The 18629-nt window shown below is 35.3% G+C and overlaps 3 protein-coding genes across 8 annotated transcripts; 2 read left to right on the top strand and 1 right to left on the bottom strand.

The window, feature by feature from the left end:
• The first annotated feature begins 3269 nt into the window (after positions 1–3269).
• On the top strand, positions 3270–7433 carry LOC118053096 (glycerol-3-phosphate dehydrogenase [NAD(+)] GPDHC1, cytosolic). 4 transcript variants are annotated; one of them, XM_035064253.2, is made up of 6 exons: positions 3270–3603; positions 4064–4752; positions 5174–5395; positions 6081–6328; positions 6629–6768; positions 7074–7433. In XM_035064253.2, exons 2-6 carry the CDS (start codon positions 4116–4118, stop codon positions 7195–7197), a joined length of 1371 nt encoding a protein of 456 aa, XP_034920144.1. In that variant the 5' UTR covers positions 3270–3603; positions 4064–4115; the 3' UTR covers positions 7198–7433. The 4 variants fall into 4 exon arrangements, with proteins under 4 accessions (XP_034920144.1, XP_073265967.1, XP_034920145.1 ...); XM_073409866.1 differs by having other exon boundaries at positions 3270–3618; positions 4080–4752; XM_035064254.2 differs by having other exon boundaries at positions 3270–3975; positions 4080–4752.
• A 566-nt stretch (positions 7434–7999) lies between these two features.
• Positions 8000–11378, top strand: LOC118053082 (uncharacterized). Its single transcript, XM_035064235.2, has 5 exons — positions 8000–8159; positions 9540–9582; positions 9674–9765; positions 9837–9936; positions 11069–11378. Exons 1-5 carry the CDS (start codon positions 8085–8087, stop codon positions 11122–11124), a joined length of 366 nt encoding a protein of 121 aa, XP_034920126.1. The 5' UTR covers positions 8000–8084; the 3' UTR covers positions 11125–11378.
• An 88-nt stretch (positions 11379–11466) lies between these two features.
• Positions 11467–17881, bottom strand: LOC118053081 (uncharacterized). Of its 3 annotated transcripts, none has more exons than XM_035064233.2 (8): positions 17728–17881; positions 16961–17019; positions 16838–16885; positions 16378–16712; positions 15647–15862; positions 14798–15019; positions 13496–13699; positions 11467–12860 (listed from the first exon to the last, which is right to left on the bottom strand). In XM_035064233.2, the coding sequence occupies exons 2-8, from the start codon at positions 16995–16997 to the stop codon at positions 11817–11819; spliced, it is 2106 nt and encodes a 701-aa protein (XP_034920124.1). In that variant the 5' UTR covers positions 16998–17019; positions 17728–17881; the 3' UTR covers positions 11467–11816. The 3 variants fall into 3 exon arrangements, with proteins under 3 accessions (XP_034920124.1, XP_034920125.1, XP_073265966.1); XM_035064234.2 differs by having other exon boundaries at positions 15656–15862; XM_073409865.1 differs by lacking the exon at positions 17728–17881 and adding an exon at positions 17334–17696.
• Positions 17882–18629: the final 748 nt, after the last annotated feature.

The following is an 18629-nucleotide window of genomic DNA, read 5'->3' as shown; positions in this document are numbered from 1 at the left end:
TCCCTTGGTTTTATCCTTATTATAAGAATAAAGAAGGATATTTTATGTTAAATAAAACTAGACAAAATGCTAACCTACTCTTATATATATATATATATAACCCGGAGTGTTTGAGCCAGCTTATGCGCATCATAATTAATTTTCGAATCCACTGAACACCTTACAAACCTAGTGACTGAGTGAGACACCGCGAGGATGATTAGTATACATAAAAAAGATCGAATCCAAATGCAAAAAACAAAAGCAAATTTCTTTCCCCACTAAACCACGACCTCAAGTGCAAAATGCTAACCTACTTGAATAATGGACATGTTGGCAATTCCCATATATTCATCTACCTATCCATATAGTATTTTATATAGTAAAACTGAAATTTTAACAAAATATTAAAAGAGCTCGATTCTTTTATTGTAGCCTCTTTCATAACTCACTATTGATTTGCACAGTGAATTTATCAACTTGACTATGAAAGAGAGAAACACAAAAGCTAGTTTTAGGGGTATTTTTAAAACTTTTACACGAGATATATTTGGTATTTTAGAATTGGTGAGGGATATGTATACTTTTTACTCCATTTATTGCACGGTGTAAAGTCATGGATACTCTTGGAAGCATAATTTTGGTTTGCTTTTGAGGAGAGGCTTTTTCGGTTTTTCTTTTTCTTGACCACAGTGAGATTACTAAAAATAACCTTAGACTTTAAAATAAATTCTTTTGTCTTTAAGGGTATTGGCATCTTTTGGACTCTTTTTTTTTTTTAATTTGTGTGGGGTTAGGGGTGTTTTGGTATTTATAAAAAAATAAAAATAAAAATAAAAAGTTATTGGTGTGTCATAAAAACATGTCAGCGTGTGGAGGTTATCCGTGCTATTTAAGGCAATGTGTGATACATCCTAGGATATTCAGAAATACCTAACCACTGTCTTAGACGAAACTTCGCGGGGCAGCGCTTCTTTTTGACCGGCACGTGTTGTCACAAGGGTCATCGTTAGGCGGTGACTAGATTTCTTCTTCTCCAACTTATTTTCTCTCTCCTCCACCAATGCAAAGTTTAAAAAAGTCCTAATCTTTTGTATTTTTTCAATTGTGGTCCTTATAATTTTTATTTCTCTATATTTTCTTTAAATTCTTTTAATGATTCTTTTTTCAATTCCATCATTTATCATTTTATTTTATTTTATTTAAATGTTAGATTTTGTTCTCTTTCTTTTAATTGATATTTATTTTGTTATTCACCCTTTTTCTAATTGGTTTTCTTTTCAATTTCATAGCTGTCTTTTTTTTTTTTTTAAATTTGATCCTTATTCTTTTCATTATAATTTCTCTTGGTTTCGTTTATTTTCTTAATTGAATTTTTTTTTATTCATCCCTCATTCTTTAATTTTATTTGACTTTAATATTAAATTTAATCCTTATTTTTTCAATCCTGATTTTTAAACTTGATCTAGGGGTTGATCCCGGGTACATCCTGAGTCATAAATCGAGTAGGTTGGTCAAGGCTACCCAGGTCAACTTGGCCTAAAAACAAATATTCAACAGGTTTTTTAAAAATACAAAGAAGTTGTGTCCTTATTTTTTTAATTATGGTTTTAAACATAGCCCGAAGGTCAACCACAGGCAAGTCTTAGATCACAAGTCAGGTGGGTTGACTATTTTACAAAAAAAAAAAATCAATAGGTTTTAAGATGAGTTTTAAAAATAATTTAATGAAGAAATTGGATCCTTGTTCTTTTGATCAAGGTTTTTAGACCCGGCCTGGGGGGTTGAGCCTAAGCAAATCCTTAGTTTCGGGTCGAGCAAGTTGATTAGGGTTACCCAGATTAACATATTTTTTTATTCTGCAAGAATGTCAAAATTGTATTTTTATTATAAAGATTTAGCAAATAAAATCAACAAGTTTTGAAAAAAAATTGACAACAAAAATATAGTCCTCATTCCTTTGATCATGATATTTAATTATTTTTTTGTTGGTTCGTCCCTTAACATTTAGTTTATTGAGGATTTTGCTTTGTGATTTTTTTAGGTTTGCTTTCTATAATGTCATGCTAGCCTCATAACCGAGGTCACAAGTTCAGAAGGGTAGCTTTAGTTAACTTCTATTTTTTAGCATATTTTGTTTTTAATTTTGTTTTTCAAAATTTCATTGGTTACGAATTAGCCTTTGTTATTTTTTTTTTCATTTTTTTTTTCTATGAGATTATTCCGATCTCATGTTTCAAGTCATAAATTTGATGGGTTTGCCCCCCCCCTTTTTTTTTTTTCTACTGTCACTTTTTTTATATATTGAATGTCAATTTTTTATTAATTCGGTTTGTTTGCTGTCATTACCTTTATTTTTTAAGTATTATTATATTAGTTGAAGTTATTAAACCCAATCGACTCCATGACCCAATTCTCTAATATTTTTTAAATCCCTAGTTTCGCATGAAGTTTTTTTTTTATGTTTAGAAAAAAATAGCCATGTCTACAGTATAGTACAAACCATTTATCTAGTTATTATTAAAACTCTTACGTACCATCCATTTAACAGTGTTCTCCATTACCATTACAAATCTCGTAAAGTTTCTTTCAGCATCCCTCTTTATTTTTCTAGTTGGAAAACACTTTTATAAGAATTTAAATTTTGTTATTCACATCAAGTTCTTAGGTATTTTTATATCATTTTGATATGTAAATATAACAAATAAAAAAAATTATTTTAATATATTTTTAAGTGAAAAACACTTTGAAAAAAAATTGATACCCGATATCAAATGGGCTCATCGTCTCTTGTGATTTTCTTACTTATTCTTGTGAGGTTAAAAAAATTGCGGATCCAAGCCTTCGCCTAGCTTGGGTGGGGTTTTTTAAATCAAAATAGATGTTGACCTAACCAAATCAAACCAAGATGATCTCAAAATATGTGTAAGATTTAGATGTGGTGAGGTGTGATTGAGTTTTTTTTATGGAACCATAAAAAAACAACAAAGAGTATTTATTTTTAGCTTTTTAGTGAGAAGTGGTTTGTGCTTTAAAAAAATTATATAAAAAAAACTCAATCATGCATAACCACATCTCAATCTCAAACCTACTCTAAGTTAACTTAAAGGAATTTATTTTTAATTTTTTTCTAAAATAAAAAGAATTCCATACAAATAAATTAAAATAATGTTATTTTAATAATTTTTTTAAACAAACTAAAATAACATCATTTTAAAATAAAATCGAATTAACATGAAGATCCATAAATTGACCCGGCCAACCTGCATCCCTGGCCGGGTCGATAACTAAGGCGGGAAGGGAAAGTCATACCGTATTAATGGCCGTTGGGGAAGTAGGCAGCATCAAAACTCTTTAATGCAATGCCTCCATTGCCAATTCAACTCAACTGCACCCATCAATGCCTCCATTGCTCTTCCTCCCTCCCTCTCTCTCTTTCAATCACTCCAAGAACAAAAATTCTAAAGCTGCTTTCACCAGTTTCTCGCCTCCCTTACTGATGACCTTCCATGCACTTTTAATGTCCCTTCACTATATACGAAGTTTCACACACATTGCAATCTTCCATGCTTAATGTATTTCCCTCCAAGCAACGCAAGTTGAATTCTCTGCTACCAGAATTTGGTGGGTCTTGATGACGTAAAGGAACTGAACATGCTTTTTTTACTTCTTTGTTTTATATTTAGTGGTTTTTTGAAAGTTTATAGTTGGGTGGATGAACTAACTCAGACGGACAAAACAAGGCTATAGTGTTTGATTTTTGTCATGTGCTAATTAAGAAGATAGAGAGGGGTTTAGGTATTTTGACCTCTTCTTTTGTTTTGTTCTTTCGTGTTGAATTATTGGTTGGTTTGAAAATCTTAGTAGAGGGATGAGAATTAGTTTTGGTTTTGGTGATAAGATCTACCAATAAAGATTTCATCGTTTCATGGCAAGGTGGCAACTTGGGAATTAGGATTTTATTTTTTCAAGGAAAGATTTGACAAGTTTGGAGTTGTAAGATCACAGTCCATATAAAGATCAAAGTTGGGTTGATTTTAGAATTTGGTATAGTTGATTAAATTTCAATATTGATACCCATTAGACCCTTTTTTTGACAGGGTTTGATCTTGTTGACTTGCTGTTGCGGGAAGAAGATGGTTGGAAGTATTAAGGCAGTGAATCATCATAACAATGGATGTGGTCTAGAAGAGAAGCTTGATGAGCTTCGAAGCCTTCTCGGCAAGGCTGACGGTGATCCATTGAGAATTGTTGGTGTTGGGGCAGGTGCTTGGGGAAGTGTTTTTGCAGCTTTGCTGCAGGATAGTTATGGTCAATTTCGAGAGAAGGTCCAAATCAGGATATGGAGAAGGCCTGGAAGAGCTGTTGATAGAGCCACGGCGGAACATCTCTTTGAAGTGATCAATTCGAGGGAGGATGTATTGAGGAGGTTGATCTGGCGATGTGCGTATTTGAAGTACGTTGAGGCCAGGCTTGGCGACCGGACTCTTTTTGCGGATGAGATTTTGAAAGATGGATTTTGCTTGAACATGATTGACACACCACTTTGTCCTTTGAAGGTTGTGACTAACTTGCAAGAGGCTGTTTGGGATGCTGATATTGTGGTAAATGGCTTGCCCTCCACGGAGACACGTGAGGTGTTCGAAGAGATCAGTCAATATTGGAAGGAGAGAATCACAGCACCTATCATCATCTCCTTGGCAAAGGGTATAGAAGCTGCGTTAAAACCTGTGCCTCGAATAATCACACCTACGCAAATGATTAACATAGCGAGTAAGCATTCTCTTATCTGACTCCCCAAGCACACACAACTGGATCAGAATGCTAAACACAAAATTTTAATTGCTTTCTTATTCATAATTACGAAAAGGCCAGATTTCCTCTACGTTTCTTTTGGTGTCTGTTCGACTCATGCTCAACCGAACAGTGACAATTTTGTTGTCAAACTATCGCCATCTCCTGGCTTTCGCTGTTAAGCACAAGTTCTATTCAAATGCAAGTGTCCCTCCCATCCATTTTTATGATATACAATTCCTCTATCATTTGATAATGATTATAATTCAAGTCCACATGGTATGAGATTTGAGTGATTTTCTGTGTTCTCCTGTCCACCCTGCATTTTCATCCTTGTCCGTCAATATTTTCTCCACTTCAGAAAACCTTTCCCCTCATTTATGTGGTTGATGCTTGGCAGCTGGAGTGCCATTGGAAAATATACTTTATCTTGGTGGACCAAATATTGCTTCAGAAATATACAACAAGGAATATGCTAATGCTCGAATATGTGGAGCTGACAAGTGGAGAAAGCCTCTTGCTAAGTTTTTGAGGCAGCCCCATTTCATTGTATGGGACAACAGTGACCTTGTCACTCATGAAGTCATGGGTGGCCTGAAGAATGTCTATGCCATTGGAGCAGGTGAGTTTTCACTTTCTTCTTTCTCAAAATTGTTTTTGAACAGCATTTCTATGCAACCAATATCTCTTTTAGATGCGTGGCCAGACCCCAGACGTTAACTAGTTCTTCCCTGGTCGCTATTTCTAGTTATCTAGGGTAGGAAAACACGATTAATGACGTGATTGTGTAATTTATTCTCTAAAGTAGTTGTAATTATAATTATTGTCTTTTTACAGAATGGCTTGGGACATTCCTCAATGTCACAGCATAACACTGCAATTCTACCAATAAATTCTATAATTGATGAATGCGCTGTATCAAGTGTGATATTACTGAAGCGTAGCTTGCAATCATAAATAATTCTGTAAAACAGAGCTGTAAAGAACTCTATAAGAAGCACGATGCGCTCTGTGAAATGGCATTAATTGTATTTATGTGCCTTTAAGGCATTGTTGAAGGCACTAGTTATTGATAATGTGCTTCTTTGAAATTTGGGTTATCAGAAACTGGGAGCTCAGGTCTTAATCCACATGACAGTGATGTATTGATTCAGCCATTGTGAATTGTTGTTGAGCATGAAGCCGAACACCATGCTGTATCGCTGCACATTATTACAAACAACAAGCAAAATGAACGATATATGCTTATAACATTTAATTTTTCCTTTGAATCTGCAAACTCACTTTTCCAATTTGATTTCTCTCAGGAATGGTAGCAGCCCTTACTAATGAAAGCGCTACCAGCAAGTCAGTCTACTTTGCACATTGTACATCAGAGATGATATTTATTACTCATCTACTGGCGGAAGAACCTGAGAAGCTTGCAGGGCCTTTGCTGGCGGACACATACGTAACGTTGTTAAAGGGTCGTAATGCATGGTATGGACAAATGTTAGCCAAAGGGGAAATAAGCCGGGATATGGGAGATAGCATCAGCGGGAAAGGAATGATTCAGGTACTGATGTTTATTTACAAACACTTTAACTTTAGAGATAACTTGAAGTGGTGGTTTTATCCGTGGCTCTATCAGTTAAATGTACAGCTACGAATGACCTTAGGTTAAAAATCGAAATCTATGCACTGGATGGTTTTTCTGAGCTAGGTCAGGATTGTTGTACTGATGCCATGGATTTGCTAGTAAAGGGACGCCAATATAACATCCCTAGCTTGATTTGAGAGATTTTCTTTTCTTTTCCTCAATCCCAAGCTAGCTGGGTACAGCAATTCCAAGTCCGTAATGATTTTCTCATTGCAGGGTGTTTCAGCAGTTGGAGCATTCTATGAACTCCTGAGTCAGTCAAGCTTGAGCGTGTTACACCCTGATGAAAAGAAGCCTGTTGCTCCCGTTGAGCTCTGTCCCATCTTAAAAACGTTGTATAAAGTACTGATAATAAGGTAATCTCATGCTGCATCACAACTATAAACTTGAACACAACAAGTTTGACAGGTTTTGAAAAATTTTCAGCTCACAAGGCCTGCAGAGATTGTATGTTTCAAGCCATGGTTGGCAGTCTCTTGAATCTTGCTTCCTCATTGTATTTATTTTACATGAATTCTGGATGATTGTAGAAAATCTCACTCCTGGACCAGAGCTGCTACATGTTTTGCCGATAAAAACCTTTTTCTACAATATCTTTTCTTCTTCTTCTTCTTCTTGTTTAGTTTAATCTCCCGCTTGTGGTTGATATTTGGATATTCAGGGAGCAATCATCACAAGCAATTCTGCAAGCGCTGAGGGACGAAACATTGAACGACCCCCGGGAACGCATTGAGATTGCACAAAGCCATGCTTTCTACAGGCCTTCTCTTCTTGGCCAGCCTTAGGTTACTTTGCGTTGCCAAAAAAAGTGATCATGAAGGAATCAATGAAAAACATGAAAGCAATTGTTGTATGAAGTTATGAACACTTTGGAGTAAAACACCCGCTGGTGTTATCATGTATTCTGCAATATTGTCTTATAATTGCGAAAGCTCAAAGCCTTCAATTATCGCCTAAGTGTTAATTTTTTTTACATCATGTATTCTGTAAAACTGCTAGTTACAGTTTATATTAAACTATTATTGTTATTATTTAATATTTATATTAAAAAAATTAATTCACCGCATAGGCCTAGGTAGCCAACCAGCTACATGTATAATAAACTATTCATAATTTCTTTTTTCTTCCCTTTCAATAATATTATTAAGTGTTAATAATAAATTCTTTTAAAAAGTTAAGATTTATTTAAAATATTAAACGGCTTTTAAAATCTTATAATATTTTAAAACTTGAATTAGTGTGGTGGTGGGTTGATCAAAGAACTAGCTAATCTATAGATTGAATAAAAATTAATATAAAAAAAACCTCAAATGACGTTATTAAAAATCAGAGTTAACTTATGTAATTTAGTTAAAAATTTATTTTTTAAAAGAAGTAATATTATTTTATTTTTTTAATAAAAAATATTTGTTTTTAGAGTTAAGATCAGATCGATTCTTTCAACTTGTAACTTGACTTTACCTCAAATCAATCCAATCAGGTTTTAAAATTATAAAATTTACTAATACGACTCAAGTGATTTTCCTTGAGAAAATAATCTCATGACAACAACATTGAAAAAAAAAAATGGTTTATCGGTTTGCCAATGAAACAAGACACGTCATCGATCGTTAAAGTCGTTCCAGCTGGTCAGTCATAAGTCTCCTAGGGCACAAACACAAGTCCAAAGAAAATGGCAGCTTCTGAGACAAAAACCAACCTCGAAGATGTCCTCAAACCCTTCTATCAAAGAGCTTCTGAAGCTGAGGTTTGATTTTCCAATTCACATCTGAAACAAAGTTCATGACTTTCTGAGTTTATGTTTGATTTTTCATGCGTCCACCATCTATTTTGCGTTGTTGTAGAGTTTACAGAGACTTTCTTGATGTGGGTTATATGTATCTGTCGGTGTCGATTTATAAAGTTATAGTCTTTTCTTTTGTTTTTAATCACGGGGTTTGAAAAGAATTGGAGAAGCTGAGCTCTTTAGTTCATAAAAATGTAAAGTTTGGGTTTTTTTTTTTTGGGTTTGACAGGTGGTGTTAGTGAGGAAGATGGGTTTCAAAATTTGGGTTTTGTTTGGACTGGATTTATCAACAGGAATTTGCTTTTTTTGAGTGATAGTTTGCACAAAAATGCAGTTTATTTTTTTTTTTCTTCTTCTTCTGTTTAATTGCTGTGAAATATAGGAGACAAGAAACAAAACCAAAATCTTGAATCCGTGTGTGTGTTCCATTGGCCCTGAAAATGGAAATTGAAGTCAACGTTATTTTGCTTACGAAGGTGTTGAGAAAGACTCAAAGATTCCAGGCCTGTGTTTTGTGTTGTGAATGCTGGCTTTTTGATGCTCCACGTGTAATAACTTCTGATTACTTTATGTGATCAAACGAAAACATATTTTGTTTTGTTAATGCTCTTCTTTTCATCGACCCAGGTAGACAAGCATGTTGTTTACATTGATCTAATTGAGATTTGATTAAATATGGCAGCGTTAACTATGAACGGATTAATTCCGATTAAAATAAAACTATGAACAGATTAAGGCAATTCTTAATGCTGAACCCTATTTTTTGTTTAATCGTAAGACATTCACTTCTCCACCATTGTATAGTTTGCTGCCTCTGATTGAAAGAGCGATTTTGTACCCAAATATCACTTTGATGACAAGCTTGGGGTTTTACTTAAGAGAGAATAAAATCAGAGTACCCAGTTAGCCAGGTTTTAGAAATGGTTCAAGAAATGAAGTATATAGGGTTATCACCTCTCAGCTGGTATGGGTTGGCAGCTTAGGATTATCTTCCATCACTCGCACCTTCCATTTGGAAAATAATGGACTACGTCAACTTTGGAACTTTATGAAAGCTGATTAGCATGCAGGCCAGGTGCTGAAAATGCAGTTCCCTGCGTGATATGGTTATTTTTTGGTTTGACCATTCTAATCTCTTGTTTCATTTATGTTCATCTTCTTTTTCCTTTTTTTGAACAAGAGTTCAAGGCCATTTATTTCTTTTCATCTAGTTCTGTATGATTTAACATTATGATGTGCTATCATCAACCTGTAGCTTTTCCTAAATGATCACTAATAACAAACACTCGCATTTATCCTTTACCATTTGCATCTTCTAACTTGCATTTGTGTGTATTAAAGGATCGGCTGTCAAGTTTGGAAGCTTCCGTTGCAAGTAATAGAGGTAAACCTAAGGCACACCACTTAACTTAAAGTGTGTGCTAGCTAAAAACCAAATTTCCTGCTTTACTAACAAAACCAGAAAACTCTCTTAGATGCTGGAAGCAAGGAACATTTGAAAACTATAAGTGAACTTCAGGCAAAGCTAGAAGGTGCAAATGCAGAGCTAGCTTTGGAACGAGAAAAGGTAACTCACATTTTTATATTGTCAGTTTTTCTTCTGAAATGAGCTACATTATCTACACCTTTGATTTTCAGGCTAAGAAGCTTGCTGTGGAAAATGGAAAGCTCCAGTATCGTGTTATTCATCTTGTCCATGCAATCAGGGAGGGTGATGCTAAGTTGGAGGGCCTAAAAGGTAAAATTCCAGAAGGGCTCCTTTGTCTTTGTTTACAGTTTCATTACACCCTTCTGGATTTTAAGTATTGATATTCATTTAATTTATGCACCAGCCTTTTTAACGTCATCTATTGTTACAACCCTCTTCATTTATGACCAATCCAGTTTTGACAACTGAGTGCTTAGACTCTTTTTTACCATGACTAGTAAGCTGTTCTATTCCTGGATGGAGCTGGTAAGGTGGGGTACTGGTAGTTCAGTGTTAGCTTAAGCTAGTTTACATATAGGGAGAGGCTATTGGCACAGCCTTTCTATTTTTTTTATGATCTAAATGAAAAAAAAATAGCCTTCCTCTCTTATTTTTCCCGAATTGATAGCAAGATTCTCTTTCTTCGCTAACATCTTCTCTCAGGCAGCCAACAAGATAATCCCCACCTGTCTTCTTGTTAACCAAAAAAAAAAAGTCAATCTCCTTGAAACATCTTTCCAAAAGACTTGAATTTTTCTGGATTTAGAAAATTACTCAAGCAAACACCATCTCCAACTGTACCACCAGCCACCACTCTCATCTTGCAGCTTATGATTTCTTTGTATCCAGATGCAATATCCCAAAATTAACACCATCTATTTGAAGACCCTAAAGAATAAAAAGAAAATCATTGTATTGAATGCTCATCATGAATTCAATGTAGGAGAGGGTGCCCTTTTTCTGGATGTGCAGAGAATGTATGCATTATACAACTCTGTTTTCTTTTACTTGAATGAGATTTTCGATACGGGGAAAGGGAGGGGGAGAGAAATTATCCAGGGAAAAAGAGGAGATTCTCTATGAGCAACACTGCTAAATAATACCGGGAGTTCCACATCCTTAAGACCATTCACAATTATTTATCAAGGAAAAAAACAAAGCAAAAGGTTTGTCTAGCTTGGCAAGCAGAAGAGGAGGAATAAGAAAGTGGAATGTACCGCCACTGGTAGGATTGGTGGAGCAACGAGCTTGATGTGTACAAGGTTTTAGGTTTCAAAAATTATTCGACATTTTCTGTACAAAAACTATAAAAAGCTGTCGATAGATAACCAGAAGTAATTTCCTCCCGCTTAATGTATGTTTATTTTGACATTACTCCATCAAATCATTTTGTTTTCTCCAGGTGGTTCAGAAGCAAGTGCAGAGGCTATCTCGAAATTGGAGAATTTACGATTATGAACTGAGAGAACGTGCTTTGCCATCGGATATCAGGATAGGATGGCAGCTTTGTGCTATCCCACAATCGGACAAGGTCTATGTGGATATCCAAAACTATAGATTGATACCTTTTAGTTTGTACTGAAAGTGATCCATCTGATTTTGCATGCATAGGGGATGCACGTTACAAGTTATTCTTGTGATTAACTTTCAGATTTTTGTTAAATAGCACTGTCAAATTTTCCTCATTCCAAAAGAAACAGAGAAGCTTGTTGCCTGTTGGTATTTGATATATATCTGGCTCGTGATTGCTTTGCTAAGTAAAAAGTTCTACGGGTAAACACTACCCTCGCTAAGAACACGTAGAAAATTCAGTATGCTTTAACTAAACAGTTTAAAGGGCCCATACAGATTGCAAATATGTAAAAATAAAAGCTCAAATAGCACTACATAAAACCATAAACTGGACCTGAGAAGAGGGAGACCCTCCATTCCATTTGTAAAATCTCACTTTTCCTTTTTCATGTATACAAGTCAATATCTCAAGTGGACATGTGTTGGGTCGTTACGGATATTGAGGTATACCTTTGGTCTATAATGCAGTAGCTTATACCAATGGAGCCATACAAACACGGTCAAACTTGAAACCTACAAAAATATGGACGAGTAGGCAAAGAGAAGAAGGATAATGATCTGTACGACTTAAATGCTCATCAATTCGCAAGACGCTCGGATATCAATTCAAGTAGCAACTCCTTCCGAAGCTTACTATATTTGGTTAGTTTAAGTCGGCCTGCAATAGTCCTCAGCATAGGTAAACGCAAGTCCCTCAAGTTGCTTATATCAGCAATCCCTGATGCCACAGCCTCATAACTGGAATCACAGATTGAGCAAGACTTCTCAACCGAAAGGTCATCGTTTCTTGCACCATCAATTGTGTCCACAAGCGAACTAGATAAATCCATATGAACAGATGAATCTTCAGTCCCCAAAAGGTGTGGAAAATTTACACATACCCTTTTCTTGTTCTGTGGCTCTGATAATGAATTCGGGGTATTATCAGTTGTTGCACCATGTTCTTTGGTTTCACCCTTGTCTGCCCGAACTGCTTTCTTTGTGATCTTTCCACTCAAAGACTTGTTTAAACTGGAATTTTGTGGGCCACCTCTGGATCGTTTCTTATTGCTTTCTGAAATAGAAGACGAGCTTGAATTAAGTATCAGTTTGGAGAAACCAGTTTCATGGAGAATTGGTGGATTTGACTTGATATTCCTCTTTCCCTTTTCTTTCTGTGGATTCGATAACAAATTCATGCTGGACCTTTCCTCATCAGCAGAAGTTTCAGTCATCTGAACTTCAACTAGCATAGGTTTTTCTTCATCAGGCTGCAGTTTGGCTGCATTTTTCCCTTCATGATCTTGCATCTCTAGAAGCGAAGTCAATGCACAATTTTCAGTGTCAGTCAGATCAGTTTCTCTCAACTTCACAATTAAAGGAGTTTTCATTTTGCCATTTGTCTTCTGAGGTGACTTCAATGAAACTATATCGTGAGCTGCAGCGATCTTTGATTCTTTCACACTTCGTTTTTGTGCTGCTTTTGGAGCAAACTCGCAAAATTTTTGCTCTATATCAGAGTTACTGCAATTAGCCTGTTTAAAAGTACCTAGTGCACAATCAGAATTGTTTTTCTTTGCATTGAGGCCAGCTGCACGTCTCAGAGCTTCTGCACTAACATTTTTTATAATAGCACCCGCAGGCTGCACAAAGGAAATTGTGCATGAGCAAAAGTAAGGGGCAGGGATGAATTGGAACTCAACATGTGACACTAACATCTATATGCAAAGTATCCATTGCTTCAGATGTGTGCAAACCATAGATTTTATGTGCAATGGCAGCATATTGATGCAAACTGTGAGAAAGAAAAACCTTGTACCTCATCTGTTCTTGGATTATTTCTTCTGCCTTCCAAATTTAAAGATGAACTCGAAGTTTTACTTTTGCCTACAGCTCTAGATTGGAGTTTTGTGGCTTCCTCATTTCCAATTACTCAGATTCGTTACCAAAATTTTCATCTCACTGGAGTGACTAACTGCATTCCTATTAGTACTAGGGCCAAAATCAATGATACTATCAGGCTGTTCATTGCAAGAGGAAAGAAAAAAAAAAAGTTACAATCACCTGTAAGAAGCTGGGGAGGAGAATAATCAAGACTCATCAGAAGCCCCCCGCCCCAACAAAAAAAAAAAACACATTGCATGTAAATCACCTGACCTACAGATATAACTCAGTTTGCTCAAGTTCTTAGCCAATCATGGCATGGAAGTGCTGTCTACGTCTACTACAAAATCTAAATAATGGTCGAAAACTAAGTGGATGTGCAACATACTGGTACCTTGACTATTTTTCCGAGATTTGTTTTCTTCGCCATAGGCTTCAAAGAACTTGAGATGACAACATCAGGTATAGATATAGAACTGTGTTCTTCAACTTCATTGGTTGCAGTTGAATCTGAATCACCAGGTTTTTCCTTGTAGGAGAGGACAACTGCATTTTCCAAAGTGTATATAGTGGAATTACTCCCACTATTTTCTGTAGGCTGTTCAGTATCAAAGAAAACAGATTACACATATGGATTAGCATTTATATAATATTTAACAGGAATCGACATAATAAGCTATGAGCATGTGTGCATCTGGATAAGTTCACAAATGGTGTTTTGGCTGAGGAGATATACAGAAGCAACTGCATGTTGGTATTAAGGTTCATGCAGGAATAATGAGTGAAATGAACAAGATAGGATCATGGGATTTGAAGCAGCAAATAACTAATCTCTGTTTTTCAATTTACAGTAAATCATGAAACCAGACCACAAATAATCTCTTGCAGACATAAACTCCTCTCCATGTCTGGTTCCAATTGTCATTTCCAAAATGTGTTCTTTTCCATTTAGACAAAAGTTTCTAGGTTACACTGCTGGAGATGTTACAATCTACAAGTTTCCAGAGAAAAATTAGAAAAATCCTTGTTAGAAATCCAAACTGAAACACTGAAAAAGTCATTCTTGAATGAGTTCAATAAGTTACATCTACTTCCTATATTCTAGCATGAAGGATATTCTGTAAAATAGCTTAATAGCAAAAAAGAAAAGAAAAAAGCATCTCTATATTGTCTTCTCATATACAATGCGTGTTGCATGGCTACCAAGCTCCTATCTGAGAATCATGTGTGCTCCAAAGTTTGGGTAGTTTAATAGAGGCTAAACTCCTAACATGATTACAATGCTTTTGTTTTTTAAGTCGTTAATAGCCCTCCTGGATATGGAGAAACAAGCTCATTCTATTACTTTTGTCCAATTAAGCAACCATTTTTCACTTGCTCACTAGTGAAAAAAGAAAGCTAAAGAATAAATTTGAACTAAAAGTTTCTTCTTCAGATGACAACATGCTCATCATCAGGTTTCCACCTCTGATCAGCAAAACATACATGCAAAAGCTGAAATTTCATCACAATTATTGTTTATGAATTTGAGTAATTAACAAATCCTACCATTGTATTTAGAGAATTTAATCCCATAGACTTTCTCTTATTAAAATATTCACTATTTCCTTGTATGAAAATGTCATAGATTAATCTGTCCTCAACAAGATTCACTCAAATCACATAATATATAAAAGAGCAGAGCATAGAAAACTACCTCAACTTTAACTGATTTTAGTCCATGTCTTCCCTTGCATGCAGATTTTGAAGATGAACTTTGGATCAGTTTTTCATCTTTTGGAGCTAACCCATGCTCGCTGGCATCCCTTTTCCCAGTATTTTTTGGACCACAGAAGCTCAGTGATTTCTTCTCATCAGAGAAATCAGGTGCCACTTCTGAAGACTGTGGAGAGAAGTCTTTGATATCAGCACTCGTAGGCTGTTCATTGTGAAAACAGAAAACAGGAAGAGACAGCAAATCAGGTCATTGTTAGAAGAAAAATGATGCATCCATGCAAATTATCTGTTCAGTAAGTGGAGAAAAAGGAAACAGCAGTTTGTTACTAATGAATCGTTCAATATTGGAAAGGAACAGTGTTATGGTTGACTGAACTTTGCAGTTTTATTTTCATTCAAACTCTAGTTACTACAGAACAAAATATTTTCCAAGATGCAGCAACAACAAATACTCATGTTAGGATTTGTAGAAACATGCATTAGTACATGTGGCCACAAGGGAAAGCGTGTGTGTGAGAGAGGAGGGGTTGAAGTTCAGGAGCAAGACAATTTTAAACTGTCTAGAAGCAAAATTGCCGTAATAGAGAGGGATGCTACTAGATAAAAACAATAATAACAAAGCAAATGCATGAGCAGACAAGTTACAGCAACTAACTGGAGTTGAAGACAACTCAATGGTTGCAGTGCATCATGGAAAACATTTTATACCCCTTCTTTGAACAAAAGACCTTGATTTGAACCAAAAACCATGAGTTTTCACATCTTTCCCTCCGAATTTGCAGAACAATCATGTACATAATTAAAGCACGTGGGTTTAGAGCTTCTGGACCTTAATGACCTTTGAACTGCCAGTTTTCTTCTCTTGAAGATTCAAAGATGGACTTAAAACTGCACCATGTTCTGTTGGAGTAGAACTACAGTCCTTGGTTTTCTCACTTGTAATTGTTTCCAAATTGCACTTGCTCAACCTTTTCTCCTTGTCCAAATCATTGGTTGTGTGTCGTGGAGCATCTGAGCTTGAACCCAAGACAATGGCATCCTTAAGCTGTTCATTTGAACATAGAAGAATACAGACTATCATGTACAACCATTCGAGGTTGAGTTTATAAAAATCACAGACATGAACCTCTTTAAATTGATGCGCACAGACTTCATACTAAGGAATCTGATTTGACAAAGTACTAAAATATCCTACTTCCCAAGTGACCAGAGGATGGAAAAAAATTATTGCTTGTCATTTAAACTTGAGAAGTCCAAGCAATGAAGAACCAGCAATCCATCCACGCAACAAACCAAAACCAGTGAAAGTCTCCAAAATTAGCTCAAGCATGTCAATACAGCACGGACATGTTACCTTATCAAATGATGGTAATTTGAAGTAGAAATTGCCGGGTTGTGAAGAATAAACTCATGGGACATATTCATATAAGATGCATAGACAACATATGAATTTGTGTGTTTAGGCTAATTCGAGGTTGTAAAGCATTCCCCTATATCATGATTTGCAAGTTCAAGAGAAAATTGGCAAAATAATTGCTGAGGAATTTTCAAGAGTCAGACCTGCTTATCTCTTTTGCAGATGTAATTTCTGAAAAGGGCCTTCAAAATTTCGTCCAATGTTTCAACAGGTTGTGTATACATTAGTAAACGAACCTCAATATCATTCTTGTCTTTATTTCTCAAATATTTTATTGAGATGTCAAGGAAATCAATCTTTTCTCTCAAAGCATTACAACATGCATCAGGCCAGTCTTCATTTTCAACCCAAGCTAGTTCAGTCTGCGAGGATAACAAATCTTGTTCCAGTTCAAGAATCTCTGTATCTGCCTTCTTTATCAAAATCCTCAGGACCCGCACACGGTATTTCTCATTCAAAGCTTCTTCTTCTATCACATCTACAAAAATTTTTAAACAAATCAAGTAAGAAGCATTGCATGCACATATATCTACACGCAACAAATCAAAATGTTGAAAGGGGCTAGCATTTAGGGAAAAAGTGTGTATGTACAAAACCCATTACCAAAGGAAAAGTCACGCTGGGGATTATCAAAACCGCTTTCTTCTGCCACTGAAGAGGAAAACCATTAAAAAAAATCAACATTAGAATCCAAGATGGAACATTGATTGTACAAAACTATGTTACCTATATCATTTGGTGGACCCCAAAGATCCCAATCCATGAAGTTCCAATGTGGGTTTACCCTGAAATTCACATAAATAAATCACCACTATTTAAGAAATTCACCGAGAAAGTAAAAGGTGCATTTTTCAAAGAAAACCCATTATTTATATATTAACTCAAGATTCTAAATTGACTAAATACTAATTAACAAAAAAAAAATCAGCTGCATCATAAAGTAATTGACAATCCGGGACCCAAAAAGGAAAGATTAACAAAAAGACAACCAAAAAATTAAGCAAAATCCACACTCCAATCATTTAACAACAAATAATCTTGCTATAGCACAAAATTAAAGCCCAAAAAGTTAAAGAAAAATATATTAGCAAACACTGACCAAAATCATAAACCAGAGAAAGTTCAAGAAGGAAAGAGAAAATTATAAAAAGAAACAAAAACTTGAAAACAGCTTATACTGGACGCCATTAATAATTAACTGCACAAACTAGGGTCTCCTATAAATTTAATGATCCACCAAGACACTTCTTAAATGCTCTGAACTCTAATAAATGACCAAAAATACAATCAAAACTAAAAATAATTAATAAATAAAAAACACAAAATGAGTTAACAAAAAAACTCCAGCATTGCACTTTTAAATAAAAACGCATGTGGAAAATATGCAAGAAACCGCGGAAAGTGGAGAGTGCATGTCTTTTTTATTTTCTCGGAAACCAAACAGGAGAAATAAAATGACAGAGGAAATGAAATAAAAATAAAAATAAATAAACCTGTAGAATGTAATGTTGCTGTTAAATGAGTTAATCGAGAATGATCATCACTGACAGATTATTAATATTACTTTAGGGTCTTCAAGATCTCGAGATGAGTGAGTGATCAGTGAGTAAGAAAGAGCGAAAAGAAAGCGTGTTCATGAAAGGGACAAGAGAGAGACTAAAGAGAGACAAACAGGTGAAAATGGCAAATATAATATCTTTAAAGGGTAGAATGGGAAATATGCGTACCTGCATTGTCGGGAAAGTGATGGCGAATTTGTGTACGTTGATTTTTTTACCCGTGGGGACCACTAAGAATGTGAAATTAAAGTCCTGTAACTTTGATTTTGTTACAGTATGCATCCTTCTGTCTAATTTTTAAAATATTTATTTTATAAAAAAATAATAGATTTAAAATTCTAATTTACATCATCATTTAATTATTTTAACCATCCCCTTGTCAATCGTTAAAAAATATATTTTATTTATGATATTTTTCATTATAAAAGTTTTTATAATCAAAACAAACATACCTTTAGAAATATAATTGGACTGACCTAGGTAAAAACGATTTGCATTACCATAATTGAAATTCAATTCATATTCTTATAGTACGAGGATCAATTTGATGAATACAGCATAGAACAGGGACTAAAATGCAATCTTGTCCATAATGGTGGAGCCTAGAATGAGCTGACGTCCTTTTCCATCCGGACTCCTTTTGACTCCACTGCACTCCAAATGGCAGACTTCTCTGGCCGTCCATTTCTCGAGATTTCAAAAATGATGAAACGGATGGTTGGGAGTATCGTTAACTGATCACATGGACCCACGAAAAATGAAAAGGAGTTTTTATTACCTTGTAACCGCCACTTTGATGGACCCACATAAGTTGACTGTATTGAGATAGGGAGTTT

The sequence above is a fragment of the Populus alba genome, chromosome 6 (genome assembly GCF_005239225.2).
Source record: "Populus alba chromosome 6, ASM523922v2, whole genome shotgun sequence".
Lineage (NCBI taxonomy): Eukaryota > Viridiplantae > Streptophyta > Magnoliopsida > Malpighiales > Salicaceae > Populus > Populus alba.
Note: the sequence above shows the minus strand (reverse complement) of the source record. Positions and strands in the feature narration are given on the sequence as shown.

Bases quoted from the DNA above. Each gene is read 5' to 3' on its own strand.
- LOC118053096 (XM_035064253.2), top strand. From the start codon at position 4,116: ATGGTTGGAAGTATTAAGGCAGTGAATCATCATAACAATGGATGTGGT. The intron at 4,753-5,173 runs GTAAGCATTCTC...GATGCTTGGCAG, and splicing joins GCAAATGATTAACATAGCGA to CTGGAGTGCCATTGGAAAAT. The intron at 6,329-6,628 runs GTACTGATGTTT...TTCTCATTGCAG, and splicing joins GCGGGAAAGGAATGATTCAG to GGTGTTTCAGCAGTTGGAGC.
- LOC118053082 (XM_035064235.2), top strand. From the start codon at position 8,085: ATGGCAGCTTCTGAGACAAAAACCAACCTCGAAGATGTCCTCAAACCC. The intron at 8,160-9,539 runs GTTTGATTTTCC...TGTGTATTAAAG, and splicing joins AAAGAGCTTCTGAAGCTGAG to GATCGGCTGTCAAGTTTGGA. The intron at 9,937-11,068 runs GTAAAATTCCAG...TGTTTTCTCCAG, and splicing joins TAAGTTGGAGGGCCTAAAAG to GTGGTTCAGAAGCAAGTGCA.
- LOC118053081 (XM_035064233.2), bottom strand. From the start codon at position 16,997: ATGGATTGGGATCTTTGGGGTCCACCAAATGATATAG. The intron at 16,713-16,837 runs GTAATGGGTTTT...AAATTTTTGTAG, and splicing joins CCAGCGTGACTTTTCCTTTG to ATGTGATAGAAGAAGAAGCT. The intron at 13,700-14,797 runs GTAGTTTTCTAT...GATACTGAACAG, and splicing joins TAAAATCAGTTAAAGTTGAG to CCTACAGAAAATAGTGGGAG.